This window comes from Orbicella franksi, chromosome 11 (genome assembly GCF_964199315.1).
Source record: "Orbicella franksi chromosome 11, jaOrbFran1.1, whole genome shotgun sequence".
In the NCBI taxonomy this organism is placed as follows: domain Eukaryota; kingdom Metazoa; phylum Cnidaria; class Anthozoa; order Scleractinia; family Merulinidae; genus Orbicella; species Orbicella franksi.
Genome location: NC_138155.1, coordinates 8,801,189 through 8,814,815, shown reverse-complemented (window position 1 = coordinate 8,814,815; position 13,627 = coordinate 8,801,189). Strand labels below are relative to the sequence as shown.

Below are 13,627 nucleotides of genomic sequence, written 5' to 3'. Positions count from 1 at the left end.
TTGGCTCGGCAGTGAATGAAAGAATGAGCAATAATCTACAGGTATATATGCGTTAAGTTCCACGTCTATGTATTTAGTAGCCCGTTTGGCTCCGTAGTGGATCCCAAAGGAGCAAACGAGCCAAACGATCGTTTCGTTCTTAAATACGCTAGATACAAATTTTCGCTTCTTGTCATTCTTTTGCATTGCTCTCTTGTTTCTGCCCTCAAGTTCTGCTTTAAAGAAACAGCCTTGACGTACTTGTCACGGTAATGCCGTTGAAGAATTGTTCCATTTGTCAAGCATAAGCGACTGATTTGTTCTTTCCTCCGGCGAAAAGCTGCCAGGTCATCATAAAAATCTTTACCTTCCTTTTCTATTTTGTGCCAAAACGTTTGGTTAAAGTACTGGAACAATAACTCATCGGCTGCGTTCCATCGCTTGATATTGTCTTTAACTTGGTCAGTCAAACCCACAGCTCTCTCTTTGTCTTGTCTCTCGTTAGATTTAAAATAAAGAATATCATCTAATTCCCAGCAAAGCAAGCGTTTTAGCAGCACGACTGACTCATCGAAGTAATCTGTGATCATAACCAAGTCAAACTCCTTATCCAAAAATGCGATGTAGTTATTGATAGCTGTAACATTCTGGTGAAATTTGTAGGCCAATCCTAAATCGAATGACATGGGATTTCGGGCCAAGCGCGTAGATGCTGTTTTGAAAAAGTCTTTCAATTCGATACCAGTGCTAAGGAATGTTTCTAAAGCACTTCTGGGATCTCTGCCGAATCCATAAATATCGCCCAACCCCATATAGTTAAAAACCGACTCGTACTGGTCCACAGGGCTTCGGAGAATTGTCACGTATTTGGCAGTGGGCTTTGGAAAGAGATAATTCATCGGTTTTTGATTGTACCTGGTGTGACTGCAAAGAAAGTGCGGTCGAGGTCTCTCTAAAGGCAACGAAAAAGACACCTGAAAGCGACGAGGCCAGCCAATCAGCGTGTCTTGACCAAGCACAAAGGTAAGATTCCGTGAGTCGCCATAACGGAAAAAGATATTGGCGATTGAGGTGGAACCTGTTTTGTGCGTCTTGAGAAAGAGGACGTGTTGTATGGGAAAGCACGTGTTTACACTTGCTCCACTGCTGTTTGTGTTTGCTACTGTTTCTTGTTGCCTGTTAAAAGAAAATAAACTTGGTTGAAGAGTTTATGGTTTATAATGTTTTAATTCTGCTTCCAAAAACGACAGGTCATTGCTATTCATGAGCTATCTATGGTTATCACACTGGAAATTGAATAGCTATACTATATGAATTTTTGTAAATAAAAGAGACGATATGATGCAATATCTTCAAAACTGTAAGAATTAGTATTAAGTGATTTAATGAGGTGATGAAATATATTTAAACGGTTTATTAGTTTAAAAGTGATAATTTTATCATTCATGATTCAAATTTATTATACATGATTTGTAATCTGATTATTAATTCACACCTTTTTCTTTTCTCTTCGCAAAACACCGAAATGGTTAATAATAGTGTATTCGTCTTTTCGCATAGGTATCAGAGCATTTGAGTTTTCAACTATAGGCAATAAAAACCATGCATGCAATATGCAATACACGTTTCACTATAGTCAAGACAGTGATGACCAAGACTGTTGGTCATCCTTGCAGATTAATATTAAAGTAAAAAACCCACATGCAAGAACCTAATGGTGTAAGAACCTGTTGGCATTTGCCATTTTAATACCCAAAAATATGAGAAGCTATTTAGCCAAGCAAGATCTGGGTTACACTTAAATTATGATAAACATTTTAGCCTTGGTGTGTGACTTTGAGATTGTAAATTTATATTCACAAATAATAATAATAATAATAATAATAATAATAATACAATTGTGAGTAACTACTGTATGTTCAAGGACCAAACGGTTCAAACCTATGTTTATTTAATTTTCTAGTACTCAACTCATTTATCTCCTTCATGGGAATTAAAAACCTAATTGAAAACCCACATAGCCTAAACTGCCAATGATTACTCCCAAAATACAAGAACCTATTTTTCCAGACTTCAAAACATGTAGCTCCTTGCAAGCTCGTTTTTACTGTATTTATGTTGCAGTATGCCAATATGTTACATTAAACGAGTAGTGATTGAACAAAACAACATTCAATTCTTGAGCATTGTAATGCTGTGCACATCACACAAACATCCTTTTGGCCATATTTTGGATCAGAAACCAAGTAGACAGTATCAGCTGTATTCAAACAAGAACCAGACAACGGTGGCTTTTCCTTATATATATGTTTCGGTGAAATGAATTTTTGTGTCTTTTAAGAATAAAACTTTGGTGGAAATCATGCTTGCCTATTGAACTGAATACAGAAAACTCCTTCCGAAACAACTTGTTTGACAATATTTACTGGACCAATGGTTACCTTTCCCTTTATTGCACACTGGAACATCTCCAGTTATCGATGTTTCTTTTAGCTGCTTGTGAATTGTGTTTTTTACCCCTATGGTCGTGACTTGAAACTCTTCTGAATGGATCCTTATTAAGGCGGGACTTAACCTAAAAACACACCATGTTTCAAACATTTTCTCGTGGCTAAGAGTTAACTCCAAGCCATGGCAAAGTATACATTTTTAAAAAGCTTAAAGAGCAAAGATTATGAAAAAAAAATATTTGTGTACCCTATAACTGTATTTTAACCTGACACCGGCTGATTAAATCTGCCACCTGCTGGGGAATGCCAAGGCTTACTTGAGAAAAGATAACTACTACAAGAACTGATCAAAAGGAATAATTTTTACAGTTTTCAAAAGAAGACAAACAGCTTGCTGGGATAAGCATGGGGATTTTGAAAAGTTAAAAACACGTAAAATGATGACCAGTTAAATCTGATACAGAAAATCTAGCATACGTTTCAATATATAACTTTGACAGAATGCACTGGATGGAAAAGTTTTATGCTTATCCCACAGAACGCACTCAAAACAACAAATCCTGAAGATTTTAGCTCAATTGAATAAATCCTTCTCAAAATAACTCGTTTTGAGAAAACGAGCTTTAAACTTATAGTAACAGTACTTGTCAAAATAAAACTTCAATACCTTAAGATTCGAGTTCCGTAAAAAACAAAACTTCGAATTTCTTTCAGAATTTTAGGTCCCGCCTTAAGAGCTGAAAACATCGCTAAATAGCTAATAATCAAACGTTAGGGGAGACAAATTACTTCTTTTAGTGCTATTAAGGGGTTTTGAATTTATAACGTTGAATAATAATATACATGAAAAAATTACTCAATTCTGATTGGCTGAGAGCAGTGCAGTTCAAGTGTAACACCAGTGCAAAAAGTGTAACAACAGTGCAAAACGTGTAACACCAGTGCAAATTTCACATCGTAATTCTGGATTATGATTGGCTGAAAAACAATAGGGAATTTTCTAAGCCAATGATATCACGAAAAATAATGAGGACAATTTTGAGCGGAAACTTGAAAAAAAGTTTTCTCGAATGGAAAAAATGGCTTCAAAAGAGATATTCCGACACTTTCTCCACCCAAATTTTTTCATGTTTATACTATCAATAGGTAATCATACAGTTTTTCTCTTTCAATTTGGAAATAATTTGCACTTGTGAGTTTTTCAAAAAGCTCAAATTGCAGTCGCCGAAGCGGCTCCTGCAATTTCGGCTTTTTGAAAAACTCACTTGTGCAAATTAATTCCAAATTGAACTCGAAAACGTATGATTACCTACACTTACAGTCAGCGTCAACAGAAACAACATGAATGATTTTGTTCAGTCCCGCCACTCCTTAAGTCAAGTCAAGTCAAGTCATCTTCATTTAGGCAGGGTAGCCCCATCAGTAATAGGCTGGTATCAAAAGGGGCCCTTCGTAAAATTAAGACTACATGATAAAAAATTCAGAATTTAAAAATTACCGCAAAGTTATGTACAAGGAGTTTAAAAATTATTATAAAAAGGAAATTACATATCTATATGAGGTACAATTTTTCTAGATCAATACAATAAAAGAGAACAATCAAAGTATATCTAAGTATTATATTGGTGTAAAATTAAAGGTTAAAATGAGAACTAAGAGAGTTCTTAAAAATGGAAAGCGACGTGGCTTCTTTTACTGATGTGAGTAAATCATTAAAAAGAACCGCGCCTGAAAATCTGAATCTAAATCTGCGTTATATTCTCATGCTTTTTCATTCTCTTCAATTCCCCTTACTCCACACATGGGTTGCACCTTCAGTTACTTCTAGTTACGTTGAAGCGTCCGTTCGTTTGCCAGTTTACTGATTTTCCAATTTTCTAGCCAGAGTTTTAGAAACGGTAGTTAAATGTCAGTGCTTCTACATGCATTACGTGCCGTTTATTTTTGCGTTCCTAGAACACAGTTCTTAATCTTGGGTGTCCTGTGGTTTTAAGGGTGATTTCTTTTGAGAGTTTTTCGTCGAATTTCTGTATTTTCTGCGCCATTTTGAATGATGTCATATGTCATAGTCATGTGTGCAAAGGACCATCACGCACCTTGTAGTTTTCGTTGAAGTCGGAACAAGTCTGAGCATTCTAAAGCTAGAGACAACCGCGTAGTTCAAAGTTTATTTTATAGATTCGGGAACATGACTTTGAATCGCCTTGGCTTTGGGATGTTAACCATGAACAGCTATATTTCTTTGGCTGTAGTTTAATTGCATTTGTTGATTAGTCCAGTCGCGACAGATTGCTCAGTCTTTATCGGGTCGAATATTGATCGCTCGAATATTGTTTGGAATCGGTGCCGGAAAAGTAGTCTTCAGGCAAGATCCATAAGAGTGAGCCTGAATCAATGAACGACAATGTGAAAATACTGTCTATACTTTTATTCACCAGGGGAAATATTCGAATCAGTCACACGGAATTTGCTGACGATAAACAAGGACGCGATGGCAAATATTTGCCTATATTTGTGCTTCCAGCTTAGAATAATGTACGTGAAAATATATACTTTTACAAATTAGCTTTTACGCTTAAAAAAATTACCAGGTAATGTGAAAATATTTAGCACGAAATAATGTCAATAATTTTGAAACACCTAAGTTCAAATCACCTAATTAACGTTGACAATCACTCTATATTCGCAAATTAGTTCGACCAACTCATGCGGTATATAGATAAATACTAATCAGTAATCAAAGATTATGAGTGCGTTCGACGCCGTCACTTTAATATAAATACCTTAAATGATTTCACCAGCTGACTTTCAACCTCTTTCTATTGCTAAAATAGACATTTTTCATCAGCAACCGAGGTTTTACTGGCAGATATAACATAGCAGTCAAAGTCCATGCCAGTGAATAGAATCCCTGTGTAAACTACGATTTGTTGATACGTTGCGTGCGGCGCCAGTTTCCGCGTAGCCTCACAAAAATATTGACATTATTTCGTACTAAGTATTTTCACATTAACTGGTAATTTGTTTAAGCGTAAAAGCTAAGTTGTAAGGGTATATTTTGTTACGTGCATTATTCTAGACTGGAAGCACAAATATAAGAAAACATTTGCAATCGCGTGCTCGTTTATCGTAAACAAACTCCGTGCGACTGATTCAAAGGAGCGATTTTACAATACTGGGCCACTTATTAACATATCTCTCATCACTCCTAAGAACGAAGCATATAGGAATAAAAGAAACCATTCAAATTAAATGTGGTGTAAATGAGTGGCTCGGTATCCTACAATCTAGCCTTCAGAGTACTTTTCCACCGATTCCAAACAAGACAAACAAATGCAATATTCGACCGGATCTGTCGCGACTGGAACTAATCAACAAATGCAATCAAACTACAGCTAATAAAATATAGCTGTTCCTACAGTAAACATCGTAAAGCCAAGGCGATTCAAAGTCGAATTCTTAAAGGTATAAAATAAACTGTAAACCAGGAGGTAGCGTTTAAATACCCGCTTTAATATGCTCAGACCTGCTCAGGCTACAACCCATATAACGTATGACATATAACGTCTTTCAAAATCGCGCTGAAAATGCAGACGTTCGACGAAAAACTCTCAAAAAAGGCTGAAAGCACAGGACGCCCAAGATTATGATCTGACGGTTCTGCGAACGCAGTTACACTAATGACTTCGGCACAGCAATTTCCTTAATGTGGATGAGAGAACAAGTTAATCTCGTTCGACCAATAATTTCGATATAAAAATTAAGGTACTGCTTCGGATTGATTGGAAATAATTCAGTTAAAGGTCTTCATCTCATGGCTGGAACGTTCTCCTACAACCAGACAAACGTCACAGACTGTATTTGATTGGGTAGTACTTGTCTTAAAATCTTTGAATTTATAATTGGCTGCTAGCTGTAAATTACAAGTACATGTAGGTTTCGGAAGGCACGCGAGAATATTTATCGCCTTAGGGCTCTTGGTTTATAACCAAGAGATGAGAATTATTTCACCTGCACTGATTAACTGACGATGAGGGAAAAGTTGACCTCATAGTCGAAGAAGGCTTTCAGTGGGTTCGAGCCAGGCAAAACAGATATTTCTCAGTCGATTTGAACGATCTAGTTATGCATTTGTTCTTTGCACCGTCGACTTGAAGCCGACTTCTACGGCCCCGTCCACACGTATCCGGATATTTTTGAATCCGCAACTTTTTCTTTCCGAATTCAAAAATTTCTCCGTTCACAAGTAGCGTATTCAAATCGAAGTCGCCTGTCCACACGCATCCGATGGTATCCAGATTCACCCTAGAGAAACTAGGCCTACACGTTTTTCCGCCATATTGGTTTATTGTTCGGTAAGAGACTGGATACGATTTTGCTACGTCGTCGGATTTGCAAATATCCGGATTTACAATCCACACGTCATCGGATTCGTTGCGGATTTATTTTTTCCACTCTGGAGAGTGGATTAAAAAATATCCGGCTCCGCTGCCGAATTCGCCGGATGCGTGTGGACAAAAGCAGTACCCGGAAAGAAAAAGTTGCGGATTCAAGAATATCCGAATGCTTGTGTACGGGGCCTAAGACACCAAAAAAATGAGAAAGATTTTTTGATTAAGATGAAAAACATAATGTTAACTTACTCTTCTGTCACCATAGGATAGCGCCATGTTTTCCAAATGTAGCTGAGTTCGTGAGTAAAAGACGCTATAAACAGAAGGCTTATGGCGCACGTGGATAAAGCAAGAAGTCTTCTCGAATGAATGAACCGTCTCACGTGCAAGCTCCAGACACGAATAGACGACATTGTTGCGAAATTACGCCGAAGACGCAAGACCACAACTTCATCAGTAATGTTAGTTATTGTTGCGTGTCACCCTCATAAAACAAAGTCTGTTACTTGCTTATTTACTAGAGGGCTTTGTCCCGCTGCAGGGAGGAGTAAGCCACTTAAAGACAACTGTAAGAAGCGAACATCGAACCGTCTGCCGAACCGTCTGGTCATGATAACAATGGTGTCGCTACCTGTCCTAATCGTGATTTATAACTCTTCAAACCAAATTTTGACGAGTGGACATATTTGAGTGGGATTCGTTACGAAACAAAGGCAAGCGATAATAGAAAGGCTATGAAGTGTCATAGTCAGAGAAAACCGGGCAGGACCAAAATACCGAGATCGGCCCTTACCTTTACCTTTACACAGTATAAAAGCTATCCGATAAGATTGAAAACCACGACATTTACCGAGGTAGGCGTTCGTGTTTTTTTTCGAAATGTATCTCCATATCATGACTTTGGCCTCTCAAGGAGTTCAAAATTCGAGTTTAAATTGGCCGAAATTTCGGGCAACTTAAGGTGAGCCTGAAAAATACCTTGTACAAATTTCAGAAACTCGGCATTTTATTGACACGGACATCTTTGTGATAGTCTTTTACACTGTTATCAATATCCAGTTTAGTTAAAATTGCAAGCTACACGCAAATTGGAGCAATTGATCTCGTAAAGTCCAATAAAAATCATTAGTCAGAAGTATTTAGCGTCAAACTTTTAGCGAAGAATATCATTTTATTCCGACCTTCTGTGATTGTCACTCATGAGTTACTGAATCAACACCTGATTGATGATTTGTTATATCTCTCAGTACGCGTGCTGTGATTTGTGATTTAATTATGTATCGTGAAACTAAAATCAAAAAAAAAAAAAAAAAAAAATCACTGTGGTATATCACAACGGACACAGGGCTCAACCCATTGAACTAATCAAAACTTCAAGCAATCATGTGTAGCTGAGCGCGGGAAAACATGAGCGAGCAATTTACGTTTATTTTTTTATTTTTTATTTTTTTTTTTCCGACCCTCAAATGCAGATTGCTTTATTTTAGTTTATTATAATTAACAATATTTTTTGATACACACTTTATTGCAAGTAACACGGGACTCATATCATACTACATTTAACTACATTTAACTACATTACAATACCTTGCGCTTCATTAGAAGTAAATTGCATTAAACAACTTTATACTGTGTTACAGTTTTAATTTGCACTGCCTTCTACTTTTTCTTTTTTGACACTAAATTATAGCATTAATAATATGCATGAAAAACATCACTCGATTCTGATTGGCTGAGAGCAGTGCAGTTCAAGTGTAACACAAATGCAAAAAGTGTAACACCAGTGCAAATTACACATCGTAATTCTGGATTATGACTGGCCTGAACGACAATAGGAGATTTTCTAAGACATTGATATCACGTAAAATGATGAAATTTTGTGTGGAGACTTTGAAAAATGTGTTTTTCGAATGAGAAAAAATGGCTTCAAGAAAGATCTTCCGGCACTTCTTCCACGCGACTTTTTTCATGTTTATATTATTGATAAGTAATCATAGAGTTTTTCTCGTTTAATCAGGAATTAATTTGCACTTGCGAGTTTTTCAAAATGCTGAAGTTGCACTCATACGACTTCACCCGTACGACTTCAGCTTTTTGAAAAACTCACTCGTGCAAATTAATTCCAAATTGAACTCGAAACGGTATGATTACCTATACTAAATAATGATAATAATGATGATGATGATGATGATGACGATGATGATGATGATGATGACGATGATGGTGGTGGTGGTGTGATGATGATAATAAAATATACATGGGCATACTCACTCAAAAATAAAATAAAATAAAATAAAATGAAATAAAATAAAACAAAATAAAATAATATAAAATGAAATAATACAAAATAAGCAAAAACACTTGACGAATTCTACTCAAATTGAGTTGTTGTTATTAACCGTGCTAGTCGTAACCTTTTTATGCCATAACTTACTTATAACCTATCTGGACTTACTTGAGGTTTTATTTCCCTATTGGCTTAAAATCCTTCAATACGCTATTTTTCTTTCCAAGTTTTTACAGAAAATCCTTTAGACGAAATTCTTTAGAACTACTTTATGTTGTGTTGTTACTGTTAGTGCTACTTATCCTTCCTTACATGCCTAACCCGAATATATGATATGATATGATATGATATGATGATGTGATATATGATATGATATGACATGACATGACATGACATGTCATGATATGATATGATATGATATGATAGGATATTTAGCAAATAAAGAAGCTTCGACTGTGCTCTGTTCTGTTGTAAAGCACGCAGAAAGCGGTAGAGCACGAAAGAAGTGTAGGCGAAAACATGAGACGTAGTCGAATGTTTTTCCCTACTTCTTGAGTGCTCTACCGCTTCCTAAGTACTTTACAACAAAACAGAGCACAGTCGAGGTTTCTTTATTTGTTTTATGATAAAGAATCAAATAATTTCCCCACGCATTCGGCTGAATTTTCAAACCAAACTTTATTTTCCAAACGAGTAAAAATGGTGTCAGCCATGCACTGTTCTCTGATAAAGCACGCTAAAATAAGCCAATCACAATCCTTGTTAGAACTGTTCAAATAATTTGATTGGCTAACGAAGCGACAGCTGTCAATCACAAACTGGACTTCAGCGAAGCTTTCAGTTTCCAGTAGTTTGAGCGGCTTTCCAGAGAAGAACGATGCCTTCAAAGTTCGCTTTTTAGTTAATTTTAAATACGGATCTAAAGGTAGGTAAAGGTTTATAGTCCAGAGGAATCCGGTCGTATTGTGGCCAATGGAAACGTGCACTTTTCCAGTGGAAATTACGAAACGAGGAGCTCAAAGCTTGCGGATGATCATGAAAATGCGAAATGCCGAGTTGAATTTGAAAGGAGCTACAGTTATTTACGGCTTGTAGCCGCATGCAGCAAGATTGCCCGAACTAGCGTAAAAGTTAGAAAGACTAAACTGTTCCCACTGGTTCTACTCCGAGCACAGAAGAGAATATCAGAGCAAGCTTTGAACTGACCACTCGTCGTTCACTTCGCTGAGATGACCGGAGAACGAGCGTTACTACACTGCATGTAAGTGCTATTTGAGTAGTTGAGCATTTTTACTAAAATAAAGCTTCTCATCATAAACAGAGACAGTTCAATTGCTGTTTTCTATCGTTGTTTTACTTCTTAAGTATAATTTCTGCCTTCGTAACAAATATAATGTATTTTATCGAAGCGCTGTTTAGGCTGAGAATTTGTTTATTTCGCTACGTGTTTTCTGGGCGGGAATCTAGCAAAACTTGTTATTTTAGTACAGTTTTAACACTATTGTTGCCAACAATGGTATCTGTGAGCCATATTTACTGCAGACAAATAGTTCGTTTCCAATGCGTTTGTCTGAGTCACAGGGGATGTTTAATTTGGGTCAAATTTGTCAAATTTCCGAAGCAAACATTTGGAAGCCAACTTACCGTCATCAACCCGGGCTCTGATAAAGCACCCTGTTTCAGCCAATCAGAGCGCGCGTTATATGGAAACTTTATTATAAGATATGATATGACATGATATGATAGTGTATTACATATATATCGGTCATGAAACGTTTTGATTGGTATACCATGGATAATTATTCAACGTTTCATTTGACATTTTTCAGCACCCAAATGGGCGCTTAGGCAAATATGTATACCAAGAGAATAAAAGCGACAAGCGGGACATTCAATGCTACATACTACGAGCTGCATAACTCTCTTATATCATGGCATAGAATATACAGTGGCCAACACAATCCATGCGTCATACGGGGTTCGCATAGTGGGAAGCCGGGTTGGATGCAATAATGTCGAATATACAACGGTTTTCCCGCGTTCTGATTAGCTTATTTTCTATAGCATTGTATAAATATACATATGTTCTTAACTAGCGAACGAAACTACTCCCATGTGGATTAATCACATTTTTCAAGTTGTTTTCCTGGCTTAATCCACATGGATCATAGATGGGCCAAAAATTCTTTAGACAACCATCAAAATGATAGAAAAGGCCTTCTGCTATGAACTTTGGTCCACAGGTTTCGCGCGGCGCAATGGTAAGCATGCGGGTACCTTCATAGAGACACGTGCCAGTTACGTTCCCTACCACCGCGCAGACGGCATTTCCTTGTCGCCAATCAACCAAGCTTCCACCCAACGAATAGCAAGACCACCAGTTGTCAATGTTGCTCTTGATCAGTATCTCTGAGCCAATTTGTTTCCAACGCGAGAAGTCCATGGCGTTGTAGTCTGTTTCACTCAGTGGAGTAGTTGTCGAGATGGGGACATCTACTCCCAGGGTAGCTGGCCAGTTGGGTCTCGGAGTAACTGCGTTTGATTTATCTGTGAAGTGACTATAATTAGCGAATGTATAGCTCCACACTAGAGTCCAGCCTCCTCCGTCAGTGTCCATGTCACAGTAAGCCTGGAAAGCGTCGTTCTCAGATTCATAGCCTGGATCTATCCAATAAACACCCGAAGACAATTGTGGATTCCAATAGCTAAGTAACCAGCACGAACTAAGGACGGGTGGTTGAGTAGTATCTATAGAGAGAATGCAGTGACGTCTGTCGTTTATGCAGTAACAAAGGTTTATGTGGTGTGCACTTTATCTAGCTGCCTGAAGAGACCAAGACTTTAACAAGAGTGTTTTTCACGAATCCTAGCGGAAGCGTTAGATTTCTCCTGCAGTGTAGGATCGGAGTTTTACTTAATAACTGCTGTTTATGTAGGAATCAGTGGTTACGGTTTGCTCTTTTCAGTAACCATTCCGTAAGCGATTGCATTCGTATTTACCTAACCTCCTCAGACTCCTTACAGAAAATGAAATCTATAAGGGTGGTTTGCAGAACTCATCGCAAATTGAGGAGATATAAGAAATACGTTTAGCTAGAGCTTACCCTGTGAAGTGGGAATTTCGTCAGAGTCGTTCTGAAAGCCATAGGATGCCGGAGGTTCTGCTGAAACAACCTGAAAAGAAAAAAATACACGTGAGTTACCGATTAGCTGACTTACCGCTCCACCGGCTGACCGACCGCCTGAGTGACTGGCTGATTGATCATCTGACTAATGAATTTGAAAAACAAACAAACGAATGAACGAACGCGAAAAGAAAAACAAAACAAAACAAAACAAAAAACAAAAAAACAAAAAAAGCACCGTAGCTCTTATAATCTAGACCTAAATAAACATTTAAACAATTAACCTTTTTTTTTATTTAGAGCTGACCTGAGCACCTTAGTAGAAAATGTAATTAATTCTTATGCTTTTGGTTAACGTTAGACGACTTAAGGGTTGCAGACCGTTTAATCAGGTTGGTATATCATTTCATGCTTATACCCTTTATTATATGGCTGAGAAAACTACTGCTTTGTCATTGGCTAAGAGCAGGCCAATTTATCGCTAATTGTTAATTTGCTGTGCACTACAGTCCAATTGACAAACGTGTTCGCAATTTTCTCAGCCGGTCATATAGTAAATGAGAATCGTATGAAAGCTCGAGCAATTGAGGATTTGCATTACTCGTGATATTTGAAAGTTCTTTTAAATTTCACTCGCCTAAACCGCTCGTGCAATTTTCAGGGAATTTTCAAATATCACTAGTAATGTAAATGCTTAATTATTATCAATATACGCGGCCAAATTGAAAACCGCCCTCTTGAAAACACGCGCTTTGCGGGCCGCAAATGACTCCTAGCGGGCCGTTAATGTATTAACGGCCCTGCAGCTGATTGGTTCTCGGTTCATCATCCGATGAATATTAACCAATCAGGTTACGTTTATTGACGCGGGAAAACCATTCAGGTGCGAACAGCTTGCGTAGTGAACGTTTGCCGTTTGGAAATTTCATTTTAAAATGGAAGAACTCCCAAATTTTCAGCTTTTTTTTAAATGTAAACTGTCTTTTTGCTAATCATTGTTACCAATCTTTTTAAAACTAGATTATATTTGACATTTTATTGTAAACAAAAAGGAATTTTATTTGGCTCTTGTTTAGCTGTTCGTATTGTAGCAACAACTTTCCATACCATAGTTTCATGCTACATCTCTGTTAAACATTTTTTTCTTATTAAATGAATTTGTACGATTTGGCCTTGTGTATTGATAATAATGATAATCGCATGACTTTTGTCTGTCATATAGTTTATTTGTGTCCCTCGTAGCATCATTTGCGCCCTTGCGCTTCGCGCTTGGGCGCAAATGATGCTACTCGGGCACAAATAAACTATATGCCCTCCAAAAGTCATGTGATTGTCCTATTGTACTCCATTCATACGATTACCAATACTAATTATAATTACTTTCTCCCCTGC

At 37.4% G+C, this 13,627-nt stretch overlaps 1 protein-coding gene across 1 annotated transcript; it reads right to left on the bottom strand.

The window, feature by feature from the left end:
- LOC145460144 (galactosylceramide sulfotransferase-like) lies at positions 1 to 951 on the bottom strand. The gene has a single exon (XM_081444875.1). The coding sequence runs from the start codon at positions 876 to 878 to the stop codon at positions 66 to 68; it is 813 nt and encodes a 270-aa protein (XP_081301001.1). The 5' UTR covers positions 879 to 951; the 3' UTR covers positions 1 to 65.
- Between the last annotated feature and the right edge of the window lie 12,676 nt (positions 952 to 13,627).

Bases quoted from the DNA above. Each gene is read 5' to 3' on its own strand.
- LOC145460144 (XM_081444875.1), bottom strand. From the start codon at position 878: ATGAATTATCTCTTTCCAAAGCCCACTGCCAAATACGTGACAATTCTC.